The sequence below is a fragment of the Pygocentrus nattereri genome, chromosome 9 (assembly GCF_015220715.1).
Source record: "Pygocentrus nattereri isolate fPygNat1 chromosome 9, fPygNat1.pri, whole genome shotgun sequence".
Taxonomy (NCBI): Eukaryota; Metazoa; Chordata; class Actinopteri; order Characiformes; family Serrasalmidae; genus Pygocentrus; species Pygocentrus nattereri.
Window position 1 is genome coordinate 20,073,187 of NC_051219.1, and position 27,396 is coordinate 20,100,582.

Below are 27,396 nucleotides of genomic sequence, written 5' to 3' on the forward strand. Positions count from 1 at the left end.
AGTAGTAGTAGAAGTAGTAGTAGTAAAATATTGTAGAAAGGCTTTGTAGGTTTTTGAAAGAGAGTAGAAGAAACTATGAGAGTTAGCTTTAAGAAGGTAGTCTTGTCTCATCACTGTCCAAAGAAAAATATGTATCTCCATTTTTAATTTTTCTATATCATTTGAACACAGCATTTCTCCTTCACACTGTGTAAAAAATGCCCCAAAATCAAGTAGAATACAATCTATTTACATTAACTTACATTAAAGGTTAAGGGCGTTTTTACCCTCTCCTGTAAAGTTACTATTTTGAGATTCTGCTTGTTCTCATTCATGCAATGTCCATGTTTCTATGCTACGAGGTGCTTGGCATCAAATTTTTTTTTCACATTAATTCAATACCCACTGGAGGCAATACAATTTTTTAAAATTTCACTTTATAAAACACAACTGCTCCGTCATCTTAGTTTTCATCATGCCAACAGCAGAAATGACTGTGATTAGTCAGTGAATTGTTGTTGCTGGTGAAAGCTTGCAAAAAACAAATAGATGGCAGATTATGCAATGTTGCATTTGCACCATTCTAAAAATTGTGTTTGGTGTGCAAGATACTTTCAATTATACACAAATTTAATGTTGTCCAAATAAATTGCCTGAGTAAATCATGTTTGGTGTGTAAATGGATTAAAGGTTTTCAGGTATCAGTTACAGTCAGCAAACCGAGTCGGGTACCACTTGAGGTAGGGGCTGCTGGTTTAACCCCTTCTTTACTACCGATACACAATTGAATATAATATGTCTGAGCATTCTTCTGCTTATATGCGTGAGTTTATACATCAGCTCACAGTAATCAGCCCTAAACTATGCATGTCCAGAGAAGCCATGAAGTAGTTATAATCTCAAGAAAATTCTCTGGATTTTTATCTTGAGAGCACGACTTAACAGTAATGCCAATCATGACTGAGTTATCTTGTGATCTCGAAATAATAAAAGTTGTTTTCTTGAAATCACAACTTGTCTTGTAATCTCAAGATAACAAACGTTGTCATCTTCAGGTCGTGACTAAATTATCTTGTGACCTTGAGTAAACAAAACTGTTCTGGATCATTATTTTGGTCAAAATTAAGTCATAATCTCGTAGCAATCCAGAAAATTATAGCCACCTCATGGCCTTTCCAGATGTCTGTACAAAACACTACTGACCTATCAGATATTCTCCTGACTACCCACTCTGGCATAAGGTGGTGGGCTGTTAGTGGGAACACTGATGTGTGCAGAATGTGTGCAATAAAGTGGCCACTAATTGGAAGCACAAAGTAGGTATTTCTAATAAAGTGAACATGTATATTCAAATTGATTACTATTCAATTTGCAATTTGACCATACTCCCATTTTTAGATGACAAATTTAAACTGCTTTCTAAATTACTACACAGAAGCACACTGCGTGCTTTAAACTTATGAGTCCATGAAATCTAATTTAAGTTTTTTTTTTTCGATTCATTTCTGCTGTCACAGAGGAAATTCTACAAAAATATCCAGCCCACTGGTGGTCCAAAGATGGGGCTCGTCTGGCATACCTTAAAATCAACAACTCTGCTACACCTGTAATGGAGATACCGTATTTCCTGGGTGGGCTCTATCCCTCAAATGTGCTCTATCCATACCCTAAGGTAAGCAGAGAAAACATTTGTGTAATATTCCTCTCATATTTTTGCTATCATTGCAAAGATATTACATAATTATTGTATTGTTTTGCTATCTGGTGTTGACCAGAGGAAGATGAAGTCTCAATTTGAGTCTTGGTTCCTCTGAAGGGTGGTTCCTCATGATCATAAGGAGATTTTCCTTGCCAGTGTTGTGCTTGGTTTGCTTACAAGGGACTTGGACCCAGATTTATGGCAAGCTGCTTTGTGACACTGCCTATTCTAAAAACCACTATACAAATACATTTTAAATTAATTGAATTTTTTCTCAATGGAATTTCTTAACTAAAACAACGCAAACCAGTGCAAAACAAGAACATAAAAACAGTGGTTGACAGTAATGAATTACATTTACTTTATTACTGTCCACCACTGCTTTTTATGTTCTTGTTACTGTACTTAAGTCATTTTTTCTGTGCTTTACTGAAGTATTTTTTACTTTCACTCCACTACATTTCAGAGTCAAACATCTTACGTTTTACTCCACTATATTTTGCAAAATCAGTCATTCCTTTTGGTTTATGTATGCATAAACATAACGTCAAAAAAAAGAAGCATGAATTAAGCACACCAATTAGGGCACAGTCCACACTTTGTTTTGTATTCCAACATAAATGATGAAACTAACCTAACTGTATAAATAGTCCACAAAATAGAAATATGTACACATACGCAGTTGTGACTGGCATGTATCTTTTTCTGAAATTATATAAACTATTTCATTTTATAGTAAATTTGTTTTGACCTACAGATGCAAAATAGTAAAGGAAAACGCATTTCTGAACCTAAGTTTAAAGCAAGTTTTCATTAAACTTGTAACTAAGTGTCACGATTGGCTCCTCCCACGCCATGCGCTTCCTTTGTTTTGGTGTCCCAGTCCTGTCCATGTGCGTTTGTTTTGGTTTGGTAACTCCGCCCTGATTGTGTTCACCTGTCCCTCATTGTTCCGTGTATTTAAGCCCTGGCTTTGCCCCTTGTGTTTGCCAGTCTTTGTATGATTGTACCGGTCTCTGTTGAATGTGCTTGTCTGTGTTAACAGTTGTATTCTGCCGTCTATCATGTCTTACCCTCATTCTATCCGTGTTGGCTCTTTGACCTTGGACCACTTTGACTATGACCCTGGATTTGCCCATAATAAATCTCGCTTATCTCAGCGTGTGCGTCCGCCTCCTCGATCCCCTTTACACTAAGTTGCAAATAAATCTTAAACTGAAACTTTGCTTGTTCACAATACATTATTTCAGAGCCGCTCGGTTCTACCTAATGGAAATTGTTTACCTACAATGTTTTGTACTTCTGATAATTTGAATAGACATCAGTGACTAATTAATGACATTCTATTAAAAGATTTGGTTTACCAACAGTGACAATAGAGTATTTTCACCTAAAATGAGTTAATGAAGCAACAGTCTTGTTATTAGTGTCATAATCAATTATAATTCATCTTTGAATATTTTTACTTTCGATACTTAAGTACATTTGAAGGCAAATACTTTTGTACTTTTACTCAAGTGAAGGTCTAAAGGCAGGAATTCTACTTTTACTGGATTAATATTTTACCTTGGGTATCTCTACTTTAACTCAAGTGCATGATTTGTATATTACATCCCCCACTGATAAAAAGCTAAATCAGAATCATTATAAAATCAGAATATAGAGATTGCACATAACTAACTTATAAATGTGTGTGTGTTTTTTTGGGCAGGCTGGATCTAGTATCCCTTTGGTGAACCTGTTTGTCGTGAATCTGTATGGACCAGCCCACACTTTGGAAATGATCCCACCTGACTCACAGAACAGCAGGTATAGCCAGAGTCTGTGTTCATTATTAAGGCCATTAGAGGTGGGCCATTCAACAAAAATACATCATGACACTTAAAAACAGAAATGCTTAAGTAATTTTTTTAGGCATCCATAATTTAGTATTTCTGTTACTTCATACTTTTTGCTTTTTACTACATTTTAAATAAAAAAATATGTTTTGTAATCAGGTAATCCTATTCAGGCACCTATTGAAGTGCAAATCAGAATCCTACTGGATTGTGAAACTGTGGAAAGGGGAGATGGTTTTACTCAATGCTGGAGTAGCTAACCTGGAGAGTCGGGAGAATCCCCAGTATTTTGGGCCAGTTACTGTAAGCTGATAAATAAACTTGCGCACAAAATCACAAGAAAGCTAAGACAAACTATAAATGTTACATCAAAGTGCATTTCTGTATCAATTTAGGGTTTAAACCAGCAGCCAGACACTTCAACGATACTGCCCTGGTTTGCAAACTGTAACTAAGACTTCATTTCCCGTTCTACCTTAAAAGATGTAGCAGTTATGCTCTGATGCCAGAATGGATGCTAGCGTGCAGCTGTAGGATTTGTTAAGGTCAAATTTTCTGCCCATCCAAAGCTGAAAACAAATGTAATCAATGTCGTTGTTGGTTTTCTGCGAATGTAGAACTTTACATTGTGCTTTTAATACAAAAGCTAGCATAGACATGGAGAAAATGTCAAAGCAAACATCTAACATTACTTCAGAGCATTAAGCCATTATAGGTAAGACAGAAAAAGGTTAGAAACATGTTTTATGCCCACTGTAGCAATGTGCTGCTGCTGTCGATTATTAAGTTTAGGTTTTTAAGGTTGCTGTGTTGTTTTTCCTTGTCTTCGTCTAGCTGTTTGATTTAACTATAATGTCATCATTACTGGGTCTGTCTGCTGTGACGAGTTTGTTCATCTTTAACTTCGTAGCTAAAAACATCTGATTTGAACTTTTTTTAATCTTCTCTAGGCAGAAACGTCTGTGCTGAGCAAACACATGCTTTAAAGTGGAGGTGCTACAGTGTTGGTTGTGTTTGTGTGAATCTAACTTTCTGATCGGTTACTCTTGTTTTGTGTCAGTGTGAAAGTCCTGGAATATGTAGGGTGATTATTGTACTGCTGTTAGGAATACCCTGTAGCCTGATGAAATGACATTGCATGTGTGTGTGTTTGTGTGTGTTTGTGTGTGTGTGTGTGTGTGTGTGTGTGTGTGTGTGTGTGTGTGTGTGTGTGTGTGTGTGTAGCGTTCGGGCAAGACTTATCTGCATCAAGTAACTCCCAGTATGAAAACAAGTCTCACTCTGGCCCTGACTTGTTTGGTCTAGTGTTCAGTACTGACTCTTCGAAAATAAAAATTGACATTTTTTTAGTAAAGATTTCAACAATTTCCAGCTTTAAATTCCTGTAAAGGACATCAAATACATGAATATGTTTGGATGCTCTAGACGAGTGGATTTTTGTGTATGATGCCTGCAGTTCTAGTATAAAACATTATATTTGCTCAGTTTCATGGATATGCACCTCTAGTCCTCAATAGAAAGCTATTGTGTTTACAAAAATGTAAAGAAATAGTTTTACTTTTTTACTCTACGTGCATTTAGGAGCCTGTGCATTTATACATCAACCTGAGTAAAAAATGTATGTCATGCTTCAACTTTTACTTGAGTATTTTTAAGTATGTGACTTGTGCACTTCTGCCACCTCTGCTTAAAATCATTTCAACAATACATATCAGGATAATTTGTTTTTCTGAGATTTAAGAACCAGCACTACATCTGATTAATAATTGAATATAATGCTATCTTGAATTATTCATGATTCATGTTGTGGAAGTATCGATGATGTCCACAATATGCTCAGAAAAGCTTATAATTATGCAAATTATTGCAATAACAATAGCATAACGGAAGTACAGCTGCAAAAACTGAATTCATGCTCCTTAAAAGCAATTTGCTATAATTCTGGGAACATTTGAGAAGCACATGCAACCAAAGTGTTTGATTGGTGCTGAAATATTCATTCTAAACTTTAGTATCTTTCAAGCTTTTCAGTTTTTTTTCTGGCTTCCTCTTTTCAGTAATGTCTTTCAATTTCTCTTGTGTATTACTTTTATTATATTCCATATCCCTCATAATTTAATATATTCCATATTCCTGCCCTCCTCTCTTGCTCTCTCCCCCTGAAGAGACAGCTACATTTCCATGGTAAGCTGGATCAGTAGCACTCGTCTGGCTGTGCGCTGGCTAAACCGTGTACAGAACCAGTCAGTGCTGTGTGTGTGCGAGGCCACAACAGGAGCCTGCTCAGAGGTGAGGAAGTCAACAGTTTGATCCACTGCAGACCACTAGGTATCTTTACCTGTAAAGTGTCCATCGATTCCAGCCTCATTCTGCATGTTGCATGGCATGCTCTAATGCCAGCTTAGCCAAATGTCACATTGAATGAGTTTCCTTCTTCATAAAACATTCAGAGTAAAGCACGAACCTTAACTTTAAGCCCACAATTTCAATGTGCAGTCCAGTCTAATGTTTAAAGGTCGCTCACTCAGTAAACGTGTGTATGTATATACGTTTCTCATAGTCTGAATCCTGTGGATCCACCACAGTAAACTTATATCATGTGTATGATATATGGTTACTTTTGTGTGTTCCCTGCTCCAACACTTATTTTCCCTCATGACCTAATGAAAAAAGCCCATCATGAATTGTGCAATGTATTTTAGTAGGGCAAACAAAAAACTGAGCTGTGCAGGGGTCCCTGTAGTTTGCCAATATTCAGCTCAGTCTGAATTCACTGCTCTTTGTAAAAAAAACAAAAAAAAAAACAACAACAAATAATTCAGATATTATTTCTCTAATTATGTACAAATCTGAATGTGTGTTAAGCTCTCAGTTAAATCATAGTACAAGTTTAAGTACAGGGTCATGAAAAGGTATTTACTCCCTCTCATTGTCACAGTGAATGCTTTCAAATTATTAAACAAAAAATGTAACATTAGACAAAGAGAAAATTTTCAAACACAAACAGTATTTTTCTAATTATTATAGAATTTATTTAAGGAGCAGAGTTATTTAATGTGGAAATCAGCTAAATACACATGGTACATTTGAAGGGAGAATTCAGTTGTATAAAGATTACAGTGTTTGAGCGAGAAGGCAAAATTTGAACAATATGGAAATAAGTTTAGCTTGCTAGTAAGAAGTGAGCTAACTTTGACTGATGAAGGCATAAAAGGCATCTGCATTGTATCTCATTGTAAACTTCTGTTAGATTAAAACAAATAAGAAATTGCTCCAAATGCATTCAATATTGTTCTTTAATTTCCATAACAAAACCAAAATAGACATAATCACCAAAGGTAAGCAGAGACGTACAGTGTGGCGGAACACAACCTGGCATACACTATATTGCCAAAAGTATTCAATGACCCTTCCAAATCATTTAATTCAGGTGTTCCAATCACTTCCATAGCCACACGTGTTCTACAAACATTTGTGAAAGAATAGGTCGCTGTCAGGAGCGCAGTGAATTACAAAATAGAACCGTCTTAGTATGCCACCTGTGCAACAATTCCAGTTGTGAAATTTCCTCACTACTAAATATTCCATAGTCAACTGTCAGTGGTATTATAGCAAAGTGGAAGTGATTGGGAACGACAGCAACTCAGCCATGAAGTGGTCGGCCACGTAAGTCAGTGGAAGCTGAGGCACATAGTGCGCAGAGGTCACCAACTTTCTACAGAGTCAATCACTACAGACCTCCAAACTTCATTTGGCCTTTAGATTAGCTGAAGAACAGTGCATAGAGAGCTTTATGGAATGGGTTTCCAAGGCAAAGCAGCTGCATCCAAGCCTTACACCACCAAGCACAATACAAAGTGTCGAATGCAGTAGTGTAAAACGCCACCATTGCACTCTAGAGCAGTGGAGACGTTTTCTCTGGAGTGGCGAATCACACTTCTCTCTCTTGCAATCCGATGGATGAGTCTGGGTTTAGCGGTTGCCAAGAGAACGGTACTTGTCTTGTAGCGGGGGGATTATGGTGTGGACTCCTGTGTTTTTCAGGAGTTGGGCTCAGCCCTTTAGTTCCAGTGAAAGGAACTATTAATGCTTCAGCCGACAATTGTTTCTTGGGACAATTTCATGCTCCCAACTTCTTGGGAACAGTTTGGGGATGGCCCCTTCCTGTTCCAACATGACTGCACACCAGTGCACAAAGCAAGGGCCATAAAGACATGGATGAGCGAGTTTGGTGTGGAAGAATTTGACTGGCTTGCACAGAGTCCTGACCTCAACCCGATATAACACTTTTGGAATGAATTAGAGCCGAGACTGCAAGCCAGGCCTTCTCGTCCAACATCATTGTCTGACCTCACAAATGCACTTGTGGAAGAATGGTCAAAAATTCCCATAAACACACTCCTAACCCTTGTGGAAAGTCTTCCCAGAAAGGTTGAAGCTGTTATAGCTGCAAAGGGTGGGCCAACATCATATTAAACCCTATGGATTAAGAATGGAATGTCACTCAAGTTCATATGCGTGTGAAGGCAGATGAACGAATACCTTTGGCAATATAGTATATATTTTCAAGCCTCCCAACAGAGTGAAGCAGTTGCCTCAAACTCAAGCACAGTAGGTCATGATCCAAAGAAAAGGCAAAAGAGGTGATGAAAAAGCTGTTGATCAATCTGGAAAGGGTTCCAAAATGCTTCTGAGTTTCTAGAACAGCAGTGAACAACAATGAGAGCTATTATCTACAAATTGAGAACCAAAGGAAAATTGGTGAATCTTCCCAAGAGTGACCAGCCTGCCAAAATTTCCCCAAGGGTACAGTGACAAATCATCCAAGAAGTCACAAAAAATCCAAGGAACTGCAGATATGTAGTCTTAGCTAAAGTCAGAGCTATTGACTTCATATTCATAAAGGAGCAGGAAGGCAAAAAAACATCATAAAATCAAAAGAAACATTATTGCTTGTCTAACATTTGCAAAATTCCCTAAATATTTTGGGACATTGTCTATGGACGGAGAATTTTGAAGTGCAGCACACGTTTATTCATATCTTTTCACAGTAGGAACATCATACCAACATTCAAACATATTTTGCTGCCTCCTGAACCAGATGTGCTATAATGGAAGAAACTAGCTCTGTTCTAGAATAGAGAATTCTTAAGAAGTGTGTTTGCAATTAATTTTTCTATGTATAGTATCTAATATTACATTTTGTTTAAAGATCTAAAAATCTAAAAACATTCACTGTGACAATTATAGAGTAATAGAGAAAGTTAGAAGGGAGCAGATACTGTTTTTTACAGTGCTATAAACAGTAATGGGTCCTTGTGGGACATCCCTGAAGATGAGCAATGTATTGCAATACTCTCCAGAATGATGGTTCACTGTTATATATTGTACACCTTTGTCTGGCACCCAGGACAGACACATTTTTATTTATAAGCTGTGACCCTTTTTTCTTTTTTATACCCTCAGAAACACAAAATGGCTGTGGACCTTTTGCAGAATCAGCAGCAGGTAGTTTTAGTCTCCCTGTTTTTTCAACACACTTCTTTTCCCCTTCTTTTCTCAGAGGGTGGATGTACAGCATAATCAATTTTCAACCTCCATTCTTTTATTTATGAATGCAGCACTCGCCTGTGACAGTAATGAATTGCATCAAAGCTGCATGCGCTGTCATTGATCGGTTGCTGGAGTGTGTATTGATGGTGACTTCTCTGACAGGAGGAGCCATTGTTCTCGGCAGATGGCTCTCAATTTTACCTCACGCTGCCTGCCAAGCAAGGGGCCTGTGGGGAGTTCCGCCACATTGCCAGCCTCCCTGCCCAGGTCTGTTGGACTGGTTATTTCATGCTGTTCAACTCAGCGCGATTACTCACATTTACTTTGGCTGTTAATGAATAAAATCTGGCACCTCCATGGGGCTGCGTACAGTACAATACATATTACTATTTGTTTGTACATCCTGCTGGAATTGGGTGCAAGAAAAGTACACAATGCAGACACTGATAAAACACAAAAGGGTAGTGGTAGTCATGCCATATGTCTGTCTCCTCACAGAAAGTCATGATCTAAAAGCAGCCTTAGTAAATGGAAGACATTCACTGGCTACTTTACACTTCCCCTCTATCTATACTCATTGTCCATTTGGCTTATAGGTGTTCTATAATTAAATATATTCTCTTTCTCTACATAACTGTCTCCCCTCCCCTGCCTTTACTCCTTTCATCAATAGTTAGGATCGCCACAGGACTAGCACTGAATGAATATTACTTGGGTGGTGGATAGCACCATGGCAGTGTGGCAGTGGAGTTTTTAAACACTATATCCACTTACTGTCCTTCTCTAGATATACTGACCATATTGTCCCACCTTGTAGATGTAAAGTTAGAGATGATGCACAGTTTGTTTCTGTTGTTTTCTAGTCTGTCATCAGCGGTCAGTTTCTGGTCAAAGAATGCATTTCTTAGTTTGCAGACTATTCTCAGCCCAGCAGTGATGTTTAAACACCTCAGAGATGCTATGAAGCGCACACATACATGCTTACATGCCACTACCGTGTTGGTGTCACTACAGTGCTGAGAATGATCCTGAACCTCAATTTTACCTGCTGGTGACATCTTGACCATTGATGAGCAGGGTAGAGGGTGGCTGACAAATATGCAGAGAGAAACATGGATTATAATCTGTAATTGAAGATGTACAAAGTGCACACACATGGTAAACCATTGCATGGACAATGAAGATAGATAGAGGGTAGGTGTGCCAGTGAGTGGGATGAATATGTGTAAAATTAAATAAATAATAAACTGGGCCCTGAGTGAGCCACTTTAGTGGATGGCCCTTTATAAAAAGGCAATATATAGAGTTCACCAGGGATTCTTTAAACCTTTGTGGTGTTACATTGCAAAAGTCTAGATTCAGGATGCACATTTGAATTCTTTGCTCCCAGTGGGCTAATTTGCAATAAAAGTCATTAATGTACACCTACAAGTTACCATAAACAGTCTAATAAACAATTGACTGAAAGAGCATAATTGGTCTTTTTGTATGGTTTCTGTCATTACTTGTCAATGACCATTCATATAGATTAATATATTGCTTAACCACCACTCACCAGTGTGTTTTATATTACTCCTGTGTCCCTCTTTATCTCTCTGTAGCTTTTTTGAATTTCCACCTGCTTTTAATGTGCTTGTTTTCATCCTCCCATATCCTTTCTTCACTCCAAACTTCTTTCCCCATATCTCTCTCTCTCTCTCTCTCTCTGTCTTTGTTTCCTTCCAGCCTGCTCTCCCCTCTGCTTCTCCTCGCTTTCTTACTTCAGGGAACTGGGATGTAACTACGCTTTGTGCTCTGGATGAGAAGAATGGTAAAATGTACGCAAGGGGCGTCTTACCTTACATGTGTAGCTACTGCGCTTACGGCTTCGCAGATCATACTGAATTAAAGCTCAGCTGCATAATTTAATTTTGTATGGATTGTAATGAATTATTAATTAACGGTCATGTACAGTATAACACTTCAGCTATTTCCAAGGTAGCACATTAGCATATCAAAATGCCTTATCCATTGGTAGGATTGCACGCTTTGAAACAAGAAACACTCCAGCTCAGTCATTTGGCAGTTTACACCTCACTCAACAAATCCTGACTGGTAGCTTAGCCTCTTATCTAAGGCCTAGCTACTGTAGCATTAGTCATAAAGAACTAGGCTCAATCGGTCATCAAATATTTTTCTTTACCCAAAATGCTTGTAATCTTTCAAAATGTATTTCTACCCTCTACATATGTCACAATGGGGTTTTTCTAGTCTTTAATCCAGTAAATCTCACTTTTGAGACTACTGTGACACTACTGTAGGAGGCAAGTAAGCATGTTTACCACACATGAAGCTATGGTTACTTTTATGGTTATTTTTTGTTTTGGCTGGAGTGTCCCTTTAATGTTCAGTGGGCTAGTATTAAAGACTAGTATTAAATACTAGTGGACTAGTATTTTACAGATGAAGTTTAATCACAGATAAATCAGAGTGTCTGTCATCACACCAAGCAATAAACATGAACTATAATATGGCTTCCTACTGGCATTAACATCAGCACAAAAACTGTGCACTGGGGGCTTCATGGCATGAGTTTCCTTGGCTAAGCAGTTGCATACAAGCCCATACAATACCAAGCACAATGCCAAACGTTGAGGTTAGAGGTGTAAAGCACATCGCCACTGGGCTCTGAAGCAGTGGAAATATACTCTATGGACTGACAAATCACGCTTCTCTATCTGGCAATCTGATGGATGAGTCTGGGTTTGGTGAATGCCAGGAGAACATTACCTGTCTGAATGCACTGTGCCAACTATAAAGTTTGATGAAGGAGGGATAATGTAGTGGGGTTGTTTTTCAGGGATTGGCCTAAGCCCCTTAGTTCCTGTGAAGGGAAATTGTAATGCTTCAGCACACCAAGACATTTTGGACAACTTTGTGGATCTGTTTGGGAAGGGCCCTTTTCTGTTCCAGCATGACTGTGCCCCAGTGCACAAAGGTCCATAAAGTAATGGTTGGGTTTCTTTGCAAACCAGGCCCTCTCGTCCAACATCAATGTCTGACCACACAAATGCTCTTCTGGATTAATGGGCATAAATTCCCACAGACATACTCCAAAATCTAATAGAAAGCTTCCCAAAAGAGTGGAAGCTGTTATAGCTGTAATATGGGGGGCAACTCTAATATTAATGCCTATGGATTTAGAGTGCAATGTCATAACAGCTCCTGTAGGTAAAATCTGTGGGTGTCCCAATACTTTTGTCTATATAATGTATGACTAAGCGATTTAAATACTAGGGTAGACAACATTCCTAACACATTTTCTCAATGCCACTTATTTTTATCACCACGAAAATCTTATTATAAAAGGCTTCAAGGTCAGTTTTTTTCTCCACAGTTATTTCCTGAGCACAGAGGAGTCGAGACATAGCAGACATTTATACAGGTGAGCCTTGCCTCCTGCTCAAAGTTCCCCACAACTGTAATTGAACACTTCATCATCCTGAGTGTTACTGCCTGGGTGTTCTAAGGCTCACCCATCACACAGCATTATTTGCATCTAAATTTCAAAGAAAACACACCTTTTGAAAGGTTTTTATGGTCTTGTTAATGTGCACTCATTTTGAAATTCACTATCTTCCCTTAAGGTAGTTAATTTTTATCTGACACCCACTTCAACTGCCCCCGACCCTTCTAGATTGCTGGTGCTATGTGTCATCAGTGCCTTGAATTACAATTAGTCAACTCTTGCCAGTGTGAGTAGGGCCAATGGGATGGCGTTTTGGGGACATTTGTTAGCAGCAGATGAAGATTTTTTTTTTTTTTTTTTACTTTGCTGAGCTCCAGGAAAGCGATTTCAGCTAATTTGTTAACAGTAATGGGAGAATATGTGGGAGAAGGGAGGAAGTATATAGAGAAACAGGGTGACTCACTTGCATGTAAAGAGTGTTCCCTAAACCATGATTAATACTTTAAGCCTCCTAGTCATTCAGCCCAGGCCATATTTTTTTTTAAATTGCTCCAAGCAAAGGATAAAGAACATAGTGGTCTACTTTTTAAAGTATAGAAAAGGTGTTACCTAATCAGTGCTACTGTATTACACACCTAAGGGCCCAATAAAATACTTGTTTTAAAAATATTAGCTTTCCCCACAGATTTTAAATTGTATTTAAGCGCTTGAATATGATACATGCATTATTTAAAGGCTTCAGATTCTCATTGTTATCATAACATGCAGGGGTCATAACACCAAGATGTTAGAAAGTGGGTTGAACCTGGCACTAAAAAATGAACATTTGAACATAAATTGTTTGAAAGATTAATTTGAAAAAATAATAATTTGTATTTATTTTTTGGAACTCTTCCAAATTCATTTACATCAACACAGGCACTTCCCTGTGAATTTTGGGTAATTTCATGTATAAAGTCTGTAGAAACCTGCATGCCATGCAAACTCTCTGGTGGTTCTCAGGAAGTCTGCACTAGATGAATGAAAGAATTAGATAGCCTTACAACACTTTATCCGTAAGGTGCATGTTAAGCCTGAATGTCTGCAAATGTCTGCAGAGAAGTGTATAAAAGTCCTGTCTTACCAGAGATGAGGCAACAACTGCGATCCAAAAAGCTAGGTGGTATGTCTAAGTGGGCATGAAACACAAGCATGTAACACAAATGAATGTTTTGCTGGCAACATTATGTCCTTCACATCAACAGTATTTTCTCCATAATTTTTTGCAAACTGGCTCCTTTCTGATGACATGACAAAGCAGCCTTAGTTGACATTATGTAATGCAAATGAGGAGCTTTCATAGGACAGTGCTACTGAGGACCCACGTTCCTTGGTTGCAGCCTAGCTTTTGCAACCCAACTTTTGTGACAGAATAACACACAACCTCCAGTGTTTTGTTGCGTTTAAACAGTATTGCAGCAGTGATTTAAACAGTGATTTAAGAAGCTCCAAACCACTACAACTACACTACATTGGCAGTTTCTTATATAAAAGGAGTAGTTTCAGTAACTTAGAGTAAAGACCATTGCTACTTAGCTATCAGTGGTCAGTGGAATGGTTCAGGTATGAAGAAAAACATACTATTATATAAAAAAATGTATAGGAAGTTTTTAACCACTTAGGTTATGTAGTCAGTGTAACAATGTGTACTTATTTTATATGAAATATACAGTTAGGTCCATAAATATTTGGACAGAGACAACATTTTTCTAATTTTGGTTCTGTACATTACCACAATGAATTTTGAACAAAACAATTCAGATGCAGTTGAAGTTAAGACTTTCACCTTTAATTCAGTGGCTTGAACAAAATGATTGCATAAAAATGTGAGGAATTAAAGCATTTTTTAAACACAATTCCTTCATTTCATGGGCTCAAAAGTAATTGGACAAATTAAATAATTGTAAATAAAATGTTCATTTCTAATACTTGGTTGAAAACCCTTTGTTGGCAATGACTGCCTGAAGTCTTGAACTTATCGACATCACCAGATGCTGCGTTTCCTCCTTTTCAATGCTCTGCCAGGCCTTTACTGCAGCGGTTTTCAGTTGCTGTTTGTTTGTGGGCCTCTCTGTCTGAAGTTTAGTCTTTAACAAATGAAATGCATGCTCAATTGGGTTGCGATCAGGTGACTGATTTGGCCATTCAAGAATATTCCACTTCTTTGCTTAAATAAACTCCTGGGTTGCTTTGGCTTTATGTTTTGGGTCATTGTCCATCTGTATTATGAAACGCTGACCAATCAGTTTCGCTGCATTTGGCTGGATTTGAGCACACAGTATGTCTCTGAATACCTCAGAATTCATCCGGCTGCTTCTGTCCTGTGTCACATCATCAATAAACACTAGTGACCCAGTGCCACTGGCAGCCATGCATGCCCAAGCCATCACACTGCCTCCCCCGTGTTTTACAGATGAAGTGCTATGCTTTGGATCACGAGCTGTACCTTGCCTTCGCCAGACTTTTTTCTTTCCATCATTCTGGTAGAGGTTGATCTTGGTTTCATCTGTCCAAAGAATGTTCTTCCAGAACTGTGCTGTCTTCCGTGGCCGTCCAGGTCTTTTTGCATTGATGAGTTCACCAGTGCTTTCTTTCTTTCTCAGGATGTACCAAACTGTAGATTTTGGCACTCCTAATATTGTAGCAATTTCTCAGATGGGTTTTTCTGTTTTTAGCTTAAGGATGGCTTGTTTCACCTGCATGGAGAGCTCCTTTGACCTCATGTTTTCTTCTCAGCAAAATCTTCCAAATGCAAGCACCACACCTCAAATCAACTCCAGGCCTTTTATCTGCTTAATTGAAAATGACATATCGAATTGCCCACACCTGCCCATGAAATAGCCTTTGCATCGATTGTCCAATTATTTTTGGTCCCTTTAAAAACAGGGTGGCACATGTTAAGGAGCTGAAACTCCTAAACCCTTCATCCAATTTTAATGTGGATACCCTCAAATGAAAGCTGAAAGTCTGGAAAGTTTATGCCCATGTCCATTATATAACTATAACTTGAATATGTTTCAGTAAACAGGTGAAAAACAAAATTTGTGATAGTGTCCAAATATATATGGACCTAATTGTAATTACTATCTTGCAGTGCTGAACTTGGAGGAGTGTTCCATCGTCACTGTCTGACCTGCAAGCTCTTTGAGCGCTGTAGCTTCTTCAGAGCTGACTTCAGTCCCAACCAGACACACTTCACACTCTACTGTTTAGGTAGGAGATCATAAACACAATGGTTAATGCAGTACTCAGCACTTACACTGGCAGTGAGAAAGTCTTGCTCAGATGTACGTTCACTGGGTTGCCTAGTTATTAGATTCTCCTACCTTGTACCGTATTGGTCTTCTAGGTGTTTAATTACAGACCGCAGCCTATCGTTGTCCACTCATTACCCCATTTATTATTGGTTAGTTTCTGACCACAGGACTGGTGCTAACCAGGTATTATTCTGATAGTGGACCCATCTCTGCGCAGCACAAACACTGACATGGTCAGGGTATCGGGCACAGAAACCCTTTTCATTGATGTGCATTTCAGGACTGTAGACTTTTTATGCACAAGTTGTCTTCTAGTCCTTCATCAGTGGTCAGTGAGTCTGCTGCTGGTCAGCCATCATCCTTTGGTGTCTCTTTTCACTAATAGATAGTGAAGAATGTGTGGGAAGTTGTTTCTTTGACAGGGTTACTGACTAAGTATAAAAAAACCTAACAAATGCAACAGTAGTTAAAATCATTCTCTGTTAACCCAGGTTTAGATACCTATGTTATCTCTTATATTATCCTATTAGCTGTAATTAATCTTTGCACATGTGTACATTTTAAATAAAGTTTAAAGTGTAAAGTTTATGATGAAAAACCTATAGGGGTAAACATGAGGAGAATTTGATTGGCTTATATTACAAAGAAGGAAAAGGAATCATACTATGTAAATTTGTACAAACACTGCTACCACCTTATGCATATTGGAGAATAATTTTTATATTCTTGATCACTGTGTAGTGCGATTTGTTCCTCAAGTGATATTTTTCATGTGATTGATGCGAAAAATGTAAGAAAGGGAGTAAAAAAATAAAAACAGAGGGGTCTAATTCTATCAGAAGGCTGTTCCAGGTTGGTCACAAGCTTGCCTTGATTGGTCCAGTTGATCCCAAATTCAACTTGCTCTGGAGGAGATTAGACTTTCAAAATAAATTGCTGATGTAGCCCAGTAAAGAGTGATCCATCATCACAAGAATGAAAATCCAGTATTAGATCAAACTAAGTTTAAAGATTTCTGGCTGAGCTTCATGAGGCATTCCCTTGGTTTAAATGTCTTTTTTATGATGCATGCAGTTGTTCAGTGTTTGAGTAACAATATCTGTGATATGCTCTGAAAACTGTATTGTGATGTAATATTACAATAATAATAGCATATTGCCTTACCCTTATTGTCCACCCCTAGGACACAAACACAAAAAAATTTACCTTCTACTTTACAGGCCCAGGGGTTCCAAAGGTGACCATCCACAGCACAAATGACTCCTCCCGTGAGTGAGGCTTTGCTTTCTTATTGATACAATCCATTTACCCAGAACAAACAGAACAAATTCCGTAAATTTCAAAGAGAAAACTCATATATTAACACGTTTTATTTAATTAATTGCTCATCTGTGCACAAAAAATAGCAAAATTGTAAAAAGTGATAAACGATTAAATGATGTAACTACAAGCTGATGTAAGATTCTTGCAAGAGAGCTTGGGTAATTGCTAATAGAATAGTTTATTTGATGATGAAGTGCTGTAGGGATTATTAATATTGCTGTAATCAGAAGCCCCCCGCAGAGATGCAGTTTAAAAATGCTTTTCCAGAGCATAATGACTATTTCCAGAAAAGGGAAGGCACAAAGAAATGATCAGGTGACTTGAATCATCGCTAAGCATAAGTAGATAATTCTACAGTTTGGATAGGCTCATTTATTGTTCATTGTTGACATTTTCAAACGTGAACTGTAATGTTTCTATTAAACTAAATGTCTCTCCTGGCTTTGAGAAATGTGTGTTTGTTTATTAAATGCACTTGATTAATTGAATTGGTGTAAATGGGATTGACATGTCTTATCATCAGGATACACAGTGGTTGAAGACAACAGCCTCCTTTCAGCATCTCTTGGCATCAAGCGTCTTCCGGAGACGCTCTTCAAGACGCTGTCCTCTGACAACTATGGTAAAGTTGTAATCCAATTGATTTTTTGTAAACAAACTCTCCACCACTTTCAGGTGTGTTACGATCTGTCTAAGTGTTTTGTTAATTGAATCTTCACAGCAGCCAGACTGCTCCATTTTTTCATCATTAGGGAGTTAAGAGGTTCCACATGTGTGTGTGTGTATGTGTGTGTCTGTTTGTCTGTCTGTCTGACCACTATGCACATATGAAATATGCACACATGCATGTGCAGCAAAGTACTTAAATGCATACAGACATACAGACATGTCTGTATGCATTTAAGTACTTTGCTGCACATGCATGTGTGCATATTTCTGCATACATGTTATGTGACTGTGCCAATGTGATTAAGCACACTGTGTGTGTGTGGGAATGTGTGTTTGTGTATGTGTGAGTGAGTGGGTGAGTGAATGAGGGAGAAGGGGAGAAACCCAACTACACTCATGGTAATCTACATGCTCATGATTTGAATATTGATGGGCTTGTGTGCAGACACTTCTGCAGTATTTTATAAGCAGAGTAGTGCTGTGCTGTGTTTTAACTGCATCTGTACATGATTCTAGACCTGCATCTGAAGCTCTCCCTGCCTCCTGGGTATGAGGGAAACTTGCATCCCCTCCTCATCATGGTGTAAGCTTGTTATTACAGCTGCCTTCACACTGCACTTCATTATGGTCCATGATTAATTATGTATGGTAATTATTTCAATATTGACTTAGATGAGTAATAATCATTAGGATGTAATATTGTGACCTCATTTGAAATATGCTCGTAATCATATTAGTTTAACTACTATAGTTTACTTTTACATTTGGTGTTCTCTCTTGTTTTTCCTTCTTCCACGTACATCCATGTACATCCTCATTTTTCTCTCTTCCTCACTCTCTCATAGTGATGGCAGTCCAGGCAGTCAGACAGTGACAGAGGAATTTTCCCTGGGCTGGCCTCAGGTTCTGTCCAGTCTGCATGGAGTATCTCTTGCCTGGGTGGATGGCAGGATTAGAGCCTCTCGAGGTCAGAAGACCAGCACAGTGGACCCCCGCAAACTGGGGTCACTCCGTATCAAAGACCAGCTAGGGGTAGTAGAGTGAGTATGTTACAATATCAGTATGTTTTGAAAACAAGGAACTTGGTACAGATGTGTGCAGCATTTTATATATCGCTGATGTCAGAAGAAAACAGAAGAAACTCACCACATGAAGGGGCCATAAGTAACTGAACACATTAGCATAATGTTTCTTCAAAAGATTCAAACATTCTTTGGAGAGAAACCCTTCTTGTGTTACTCTGCCAGGCCTATCTTGAGAACATTTAAGGTTGTCACGGATTCTCCTTTTGTCCCTCTGAGTGTTTGTTTCTTCCCCTCTGTTGTAGCCATGTGCCTTTTTGTTTTCTTGTACCATGTGCTTTTGTTGTTCTGTATCTCCTCCCTGGTCCTACCCCCTTGTTCTCTGTTCCACCTGTCTGTGTTCCAGTCCCAGGTGTTTCTCGTTTCCCCTCTGTGTATTTGTACCCCTGTGTTTGTTCAGTCTCTATCCTGCATTTTGTAATGATTGAGGTGAGGAGGGGGGATGTAAATGCGAGTTGCTTTTATTGAATTTAGAATTAATAGAGTCCAGAGTTGCAGAGGTTTGAAGAACAGACAAGTCCATGCCCAAAACAAAACCAAACTACAAAATGTACAAAAACAAGAGACACGATAACATCAACAGAATGACATCCACAAGTACATTCACAATGCAAGATAGATATTAAATAAACACAGGGGTATAAATACACAGAGGGGAAACGAGAAACATCTGAGACTAATGAGGAGCAGAACACAGACAGGTGGAATAGATAACAAGGGGGCAGAACCGGGGAGGAGATACAGAACAACAAAAGCACATGGTACAAGAAAATAAAAAGGAATATAGCTACAACAGAGGGGAAGAAACAGACAGTCAGAGGGACAAAAGGAGAATCCGTGATAAAGGTCATGTTTGCTTAAGTAATTGAAACGTCTGCTCATTGTTGTCAAGTGATTGAGTTTTTGATGACAATCAATATTATTCTACATTTTGTTGCGGAAAACTGTGATATTTGCTTTAAGCGATACTTTTTAATCCCACAAACAGGGAAATTTCACCTCTGCATTTAACCTATCCGTGAAGTGAAACACCACATACACTCTAGTGAGCACACATACTAGGGGGCAGTGAGCACACTTGCCCAGAGAGGTGGGCAGCCCTATCCACAGTGCCCAGGGAGCAACTGGGGGTTAGGTGTCTTGCTCAAGGACACCTCAGTCATGGACTGTCGGCGCTGAGGATTGAACCAGCAACCTTCCGGTCACAGGGCCAGTTCCCACGACTGGGGGTCAGGGAATCAGTGGATTCATTCTAAGGTGAAGGCCCATCCAATAAGTTTTGAGGCATCTAATTGAATTTCAGTAGCATCTTTACACTTCAGAATTTATCCGCTTGCTGCAACTTTCAGCATTCACATCAATTGCACTTACCATCCATTTTGTTAGAAACTCCTAGCATGGACTTCCACTCATGGTCCACTGATGGCCTGACTTACTGGAATTGATGCCTCTATGGGGTTTTTCGAGGCTTTTTTGAGAAATGTACAAAATATCTCTATTTTATGCATTATTAATCCTATCAATTTGGAACTTTTCAGGTGGCTGTCCCAGTTGCCTTATATTGATGGTCGAAGAATTGCTCTTTATGGAAAGGTATTTAATTTTTTTCCATTTGGAATTCTGTTCTTTCACCCACAAAACTTATGTAAATGAACATTAACTACTGATCTAAGAATAAGTCCTCTGTTACCGTTGTGTGGTAAAACACTAAAGTCTTAGTGATCTTGTAGAATTACTCATGTTTAATACTGGTTTCCATTGTAATGTCTGTAATGTGCTTTGATGTTTGTGTCTTAATAGGGATTTGGAGGCTATTTAATTTTGAAGATTCTTACAGCAACTGAGCAGATGTTCAGATGTTCAGCCATCATGGCCCCTATAACAGAGTTCAAACTCTACAGTGAGTCAATCAGAGACATCTGTACAGCTTACATCATGGCTATACTTGCTATAGATCTAAATCTCATCAACACCTTTTTGCAGATGCTGCCTTTTCAGAGAGATACCTTGGACTCCCTGGAAAGGAAGAGCATGCCTACATGGTCAGAACTTTTCTAAATTTAACATCTATGTAATTGGCACTTGAACATTTTAGCATTTATGAACTGCAAGATTATAATTCATATACAGTCAGTTTGTAAAGAATTTTCAAGGGTATGGAGTATGCTTTTTTAACTCAAAAAACTTTTCAGATCTTTAACTTTTCAGATGTGATTAAGCTTCTTTGCTAATTTGTTTATATAGAACAAAGTGTAAGCTGTAATCCTCAAGTCATACAATCATGATTAAACAGCAATGTTTAATGCAGAAACTTTCTAATTAGCTTTATAAGTAGCTTTTGTTTGCCCAATTACCACTGCAAAGACAATGCTAATTTTACTTATAGTTGGTTTATAATATGTATTGTGTTTTTAGCACCATTTAACCACCATATTCTTTCCTTTGTTGCAGTCTGGATTTTGACTCTTTCAGTAAAGATTAAAACTTTAAACTTGTCTCTGAATTTAAAGGGAGTTGGCTGAATCAGTTATTTAGACAGAAATGTAATGTTATTGAAATGTGACATCACTGTCCTTCAGACATATGTACATGAAAAAGCAACTGCATTGGTAGGGTTGATATGCCCAATCTCCCATTCAGACCTGTACCTTGACAGCTTCTTGCATTTTTAATGTGAAGACATTTTTTTAAATTATGTATATGTGCAATCTCACACAGATTTTGACATTTTTGCCCCTATTTACTATAAATGAAAATGAAAATATAGCCAGTTTTTCACTGACTGACTCAGTAAGGGACACAGCACTTAATTTTTTAATATGGGATGATCCGGTATTATAAGGGATGGGTGACAATGCAGTGCTGAAAGTATGAATTGGAAGTATTTATTTGAGGAAGCAGGACATTTGCACAGCAAATCCTAACAACCATATAACATATAGAATTAAATGCTCTAATAAATCACATACTTTAAAGAATCACATATAAACATATATGTGAGCTGGCAAGGAAAATAAAGTTTTGTTATCTATGCCTCTATTCCCGGATATGAACAAGCTCATTTATTCCACTAACCTCCATGTTTGTGTTGTACTAATAGACGGCCTCTTTACTAGAAGATGTCCACAAATTAAAGGATGAAAACTTTCTCCTGTTGCATGGCACTGCGGATGGTATGTTTCTAAAGAACAGAAAAAGCCAAAGTATATAGTAGTTTTGCATTTGTAGATGCTCAATAATCTTGTTTGTGTGTGTATGTGTGCGCAGCCCGCGTACATTTCCAACACAGTGCAGAACTGCTGAGTCGGCTGGTGAAGGTGGAGGCCAACTACACACTGCAGCTGTACCCAGATGAGGGCCATACTCTGAGAGAAGAGCGCAGCATCCAACACCTTCACCGATCTCTCCTTCACTACCTTCACAACTGCCTCAAACACGACCCCTTTTTGGTTGCAGAAGAGGAGGAGGAGGAGGAAGAGGACTGAACTCATCTGTTGTGCCCCTTCCATTCTCAAGAGGGATTTGAAGAACTAGTGTCTCTGTCCAGGATCCAGTTAAAGTTGCTGTATTTAGCCAAAGGAAAGAGGAACTGTACAGAGATCAGTCAAACCAGCCCTGCCAGATAGCCACTTTCAGCAACTGAGACAGTGAAGAGAATTCACCTCTTTTATGTCTTTTTATGTGTTTTGCCCTTTGAGTATGTTGGAGGCCTGGTGTAATAAGTGCACAAATGCTGACTGGAACAATATTCTACACATAAAGTCCACAAGGCTTGTTCAGCCAAACTCGCTTTGTCAGTGGACAGTCTGTGTAGCATCGAACATCAGCTAAATTCTTACAGTGACACCTTGTGACAAAGTAAGGCTACTGCAATGGACTTCATGGATTGCGGTGGTTGAGAAACACTGACAAACTCTTGTGTTCTCCATAGTGTTTTCTATGGTAAACATAATTAAACAGAAAGCAGCAACGTTATCTGGCTCTAGCCCTTGCATGACAAGAGGACTGCATGGTGAAGTATATTCTGACTTTTTCATAACCAAATACCATCCGAAATCAGTACATCAGTGTATCGTCAGGAATCAACATAACATAAATGTGAAGAATGAAGAAGAAGAATGTGTGACAGAAAATTAGGCACTTTCAAAGCATTGCAATGCCTGCAAATATCCCTGTATTAAAGAGTAGTGACGGTCTCGCAACCTGTGCATTGCCCTGCATGTTATGCAATGCTGTACTAATGCCCTCAGTGTTGACTTTATATCTCGTAATATGTTCCTACTCATGAATTATTATGCCATTACTCAAAGTGTCCATTGTAACAGGAGTTACAGTATATTATTTATTTATTGTTGTCATGCTGTCTGTATGTTGCCAAACAAAATGTCCCAAATATTGTATGACCAAAATCTTTTAGGTTATACTTCGGTCATAGACTTGAAATGGTTGATTAATACTTCTCAGCATACAGTTTTGTTTGCAAGGTCTCATCATAATAATGTCATACCTTGAATGCCTGGTGGGTCAGTTATTCCCAGATGCATTAGTGTACTCCTACAGTACTGAGGTATCTTTCATGCTTACATGAAACAAAACACATTCTATAAATTGAAGTATGAGGAGAAAAAAACATTGCAAATAAATATAGCAATAAGGCATACAGTATAAAGAGTGTACAAAATATTATGAATGCATTCAGTAGGCTGCCTTACTGTGCACAACCAGATGAGTTAAAATGCACCTATTTGGACCATGATTATGCTCAAAAACTGCACTTTGAGCTGTAGTAGACTACTAAAACCTTTTTTTGTTCAGTTTAAATAACAACAAAGTAGCAAAGTGAGTCATAGTGGAGAAAATATCCACAAAATTCCCATATTACAGTAGATGCCAAAGGGCCTCTGAATTATTACAGCATAATTGTGAGGAGAAGTCTATGAGGAAAACAAAGCAGCATTATCAAATAAACGATAATCAAATAAAATTTTCTCTCATTGTTCATTGATTTCATACATACACCCTCTCCTGTCTGCCTGATCTGGACTGCTGTCATTGACTAACACGGACAGTCTGCCACTCAATACATTATATGTGCCAAGTTTTAATATAGCTAATGTTATGCATACCTTTATATTTTATACTCAAATACATATCCTTAAGCCAAGACCTGCTTTGAGTAAACATGTGGTCCAAAAATAGGCATTTCACACCACACATCTGGTCATAGACAGGATGGATACCTAATAGGTACACTGTAATGTGGCCATTCCTAGTGTTTTGTACACTTAGCATAGAGCCTCACACTTAAATGACACTAATTCAAGATTATCACAATCTAACCATTTGTTTTTTCTTTGTGTTTTTCTTCTAAACTGGGAAATTTCGATTTGTTAAGTGTACAGTACTTTGTGTGTATTATTGATATGTATTTGAAATTTTTCAAGAATGAAAATTTGTGCTAACATTGTGATGCATTCAAGACAAATTAGTTATTTCAGAATGCTCTATTATATCATTAACAGGAAAATCCCATATGAAAACATATACTGAGAGCCATGCAAATTGGTAGACTGCATGAAGTCTGTTTGGAATGAGTGTTCTTCAGCCTTGATGTTTGTTTTTAAGGACTGTTTCCAATAAAGTCTTAAATATTTGTGTAAATTGAGTTTAACAGTGTTCATGCTCCCCATTAGCAACATACTCTGCACAAGGGTACTATTTGGGTGGTGGATCATTCTGAGCACTGCAGTAACACTGATGTGGTAGTGGTGTGTTCGTTTGTGTTGTGCTGATACAAGTAGATCAGACACAGCAGTGCTGCTGGAGTTTTTAAAACACCTCAGTATCACTGCTGTACTGAGAATAATCCACCAACCAAAAATATCCAACCAATAGCATCCTGTGGACAGCGTCCTGTGACCACAGATGAAGGACTAGAGGATGACCAACACAACCTGTGCAGCAGCAGCTGTTGTCTCTGACTTCACATCTAAAAGGTGGACTGACAAGGTAGGAGTGTCTAATAGAGTGGACAGTGAGTGAGTACAGTGTTTAAAAACTCCAGCAGCACTGCTGTGTCTGATCCACAGACACCTGCTTGACTGCACTGTGCCAAATGTACAGATTGGTAGAGGACAGAATGCCGTAGGGTTGTTTTTCAGGGCTTGACCTAAGCCCCTTAGTAAAGGGAAATCACACTTTTCTAGAAAGCTTCCATGAAAAGTGGACGCTGTTATAGCTGCAAAATATGGACCTACTCTATATTAATGCATATGGATTAAGAATGGGAAGTCATAAAAGCTCCTGTAGGTGTAATGTGTAGGTGTCCCTATACTGTTGTCCATATAGTGTATATAGCATTTTTCACATTTCAACTCTTTAATGACTTTGCAGATTCAGTAACATTTATGGAAAAAATGTACACAGGAACATTTTCGTGAAAATCGCTTGATTGCCATATGGTTATTTTTCCCCCATAGAGAAAAACTTAATTTACCTTAGAGTTCCTAATATAGGCATGACTATGACTACAGAATAATGCACAACTTTTTTGGTTTAATTGTGTAGGAACTAATTTTGGTTTCTGCAAACTGTATGAAGTGATGTACAACACGTTGAATAAATGTCCTACCAAAACTAAATGTGATACAAATATTACAAAGACTCGCTGAATAGCAACACAATCATTCTTTCTAGATTTCCAAAAACAAATCAACAGCATTAGTCATACATTTGTTTGGGCAACTTTAAAATTCTTTTAGCTTAACTCGTTTATTAAGGCTATAAACACTTTGCACTGAAGACAATAGCACAGTTAAACCCCTTCAAGGAACTACACCAAGATTTGATATGAAGTGAGGTATTCATCAAGGTTGCCCACTAGGACCTTCCTGTTATTCCTGTTAACAACTCAGATTGAGATGTTGATTAACTAAACTCAGTTCAGAAGAATAAAGCTTAATGAATAAGAAATGAAAATAAGAAATTTTACAACTGACTGATAACACCACTGTCTTTCTTAAAAATGCAAATGAAATCCCCAATGCTTTAGATATAATAAAAAGATGTTTCAGCCTATCAGGTCTGAAATTAAATATTAATAAGTTTCAAATATTGGCTTTAAAGTTATGTGATGTATTTAAATTCCTGTAAATGATTAAATTAACTACTTTGGCATTAAGATTACTAAGAATTCACAAGCAATAAGTAATCTAAACTTGGTTGGTGATATCCCAGTGTACAAGGGAGGGTTTTATTAACCTTTCATGTTTTCTCCTCTCCAAGTGTCCCACATGCTTTTTGTGGCCTTTTTTATTTGTGGAATCCGACACATACATCAAAACAAAGAGAGAAAAACAAGACAATAAATGATAGATAAGACAATGAACAGCATCCTTTAACCCAGTCCACTAGTGACCTAAATTTTTGTAATGACATTCAACCTGTAACCGCAAGCACAACACAACACCCACATACACACCAAGACTTTTTGTACCTTCCATGAATAAAATGCCATTATCCGTATTATCTAGGTCAATAGCAACAACAACAATAAAATTGATAAAATAAAATATGAGGGGTCTGGAAAATAAAAGGTGGGGGAGGGGCAGTTTCAGTCAGCAAGCATAACCTGGAGTGAATCAAAATACAAAAGGAAAGGATTCCATTTAGAATATAAGTAGTAGCAGTATAGCTTCTTAATGTGAGTCTAATCTTGTCCAGCTTGAGAAAATGCATATTATCGTGAAGTCATAATTAAATTGAAGGGGGCTTTGAGGACTTCAACAATAATAGAATACTGTATCTCACCAATAATGACATGAATGTCAAGATATGCAACTGAACTCCAGTGAGCGAGGACAACTCAGTGTAAAAAAAACAATATCGCAACAGAGGGATTCATACTATCACTGAAACCTAAAACCTTTGCCCCACCATTGCTCAGTACCCAACTTGTGTTCCAAGCACTTTTGATTTTGCTAATGGAGCATGCATCTGCTAATGGAGCATGAGTTGTGAGTAAATGTTAGATATAAGAGATTTCTTATATCAGGAGTCAAAAAGTCATCCCTTGGTTGTCTAGTAGGAAGATGGGTATAATATGAAAAAAAGAGAGGAAGCACAATGCCTAATGCAAAAATATTAGTAATAGAGAGCCCATATAAAGGAGGTAATAAGCTGGTCAAGCATTTTAAAAAAGAAATTAAGAAAAAATAAAGCAATGGTCTGAAACAAACAAAGAAATGAATCTGGGCATAACATTCATTTTTAAAGCATTTATTCTAGTAATCAATGATAAAGGAAGAGAATTCTATCTCTGAAAAAACTGGTATGACATAGAGCAGGCAAAGTGCAATATATATGAATCCCTAAATATGTGAACCCAGTTGGAGCAAATTTAAATGGACCAATTAAATAAAAGTGCAAGTGAGTTCACTGGAAAACACTCACTTATCCGTAAATTTACTTAGTAACATGAGAACAAGCCAAACCTCTTTAAAAGTGACAA

At 38.0% G+C, this 27,396-nt stretch overlaps 1 protein-coding gene across 2 annotated transcripts in view; it reads left to right on the forward strand.

The window, feature by feature from the left end:
* Positions 1–24,548, forward strand: part of LOC108425513 (inactive dipeptidyl peptidase 10) — a 108,522-nt gene extending 83,974 nt beyond the window's left edge. Inside the window, exons 9-25 of one of the 2 annotated variants that reach the window (XM_017694202.2) lie at positions 1,497–1,651; positions 3,390–3,487; positions 5,682–5,805; positions 8,983–9,024; positions 9,232–9,336; positions 10,795–10,886; positions 12,446–12,493; positions 15,651–15,769; positions 17,034–17,081; positions 17,660–17,758; positions 18,322–18,388; positions 18,651–18,845; positions 20,426–20,480; positions 20,688–20,787; positions 20,871–20,929; positions 21,988–22,060; positions 22,155–24,548. In XM_017694202.2, coding sequence (XP_017549691.1) covers positions 1,497–1,651; positions 3,390–3,487; positions 5,682–5,805; positions 8,983–9,024; positions 9,232–9,336; positions 10,795–10,886; positions 12,446–12,493; positions 15,651–15,769; positions 17,034–17,081; positions 17,660–17,758; positions 18,322–18,388; positions 18,651–18,845; positions 20,426–20,480; positions 20,688–20,787; positions 20,871–20,929; positions 21,988–22,060; positions 22,155–22,372 — 1,697 coding nt within the window. In that variant the 3' untranslated portion in view covers positions 22,373–24,548. The remainder of the gene's footprint in view (positions 1–1,496; positions 1,652–3,389; positions 3,488–5,681; positions 5,806–8,982; positions 9,025–9,231; positions 9,337–10,794; positions 10,887–12,445; positions 12,494–15,650; positions 15,770–17,033; positions 17,082–17,659; positions 17,759–18,321; positions 18,389–18,650; positions 18,846–20,425; positions 20,481–20,687; positions 20,788–20,870; positions 20,930–21,987; positions 22,061–22,154) is intronic. The other variant, XM_017694203.2, reaches the window with a different exon arrangement.
* Positions 24,549–27,396: the final 2,848 nt, after the last annotated feature.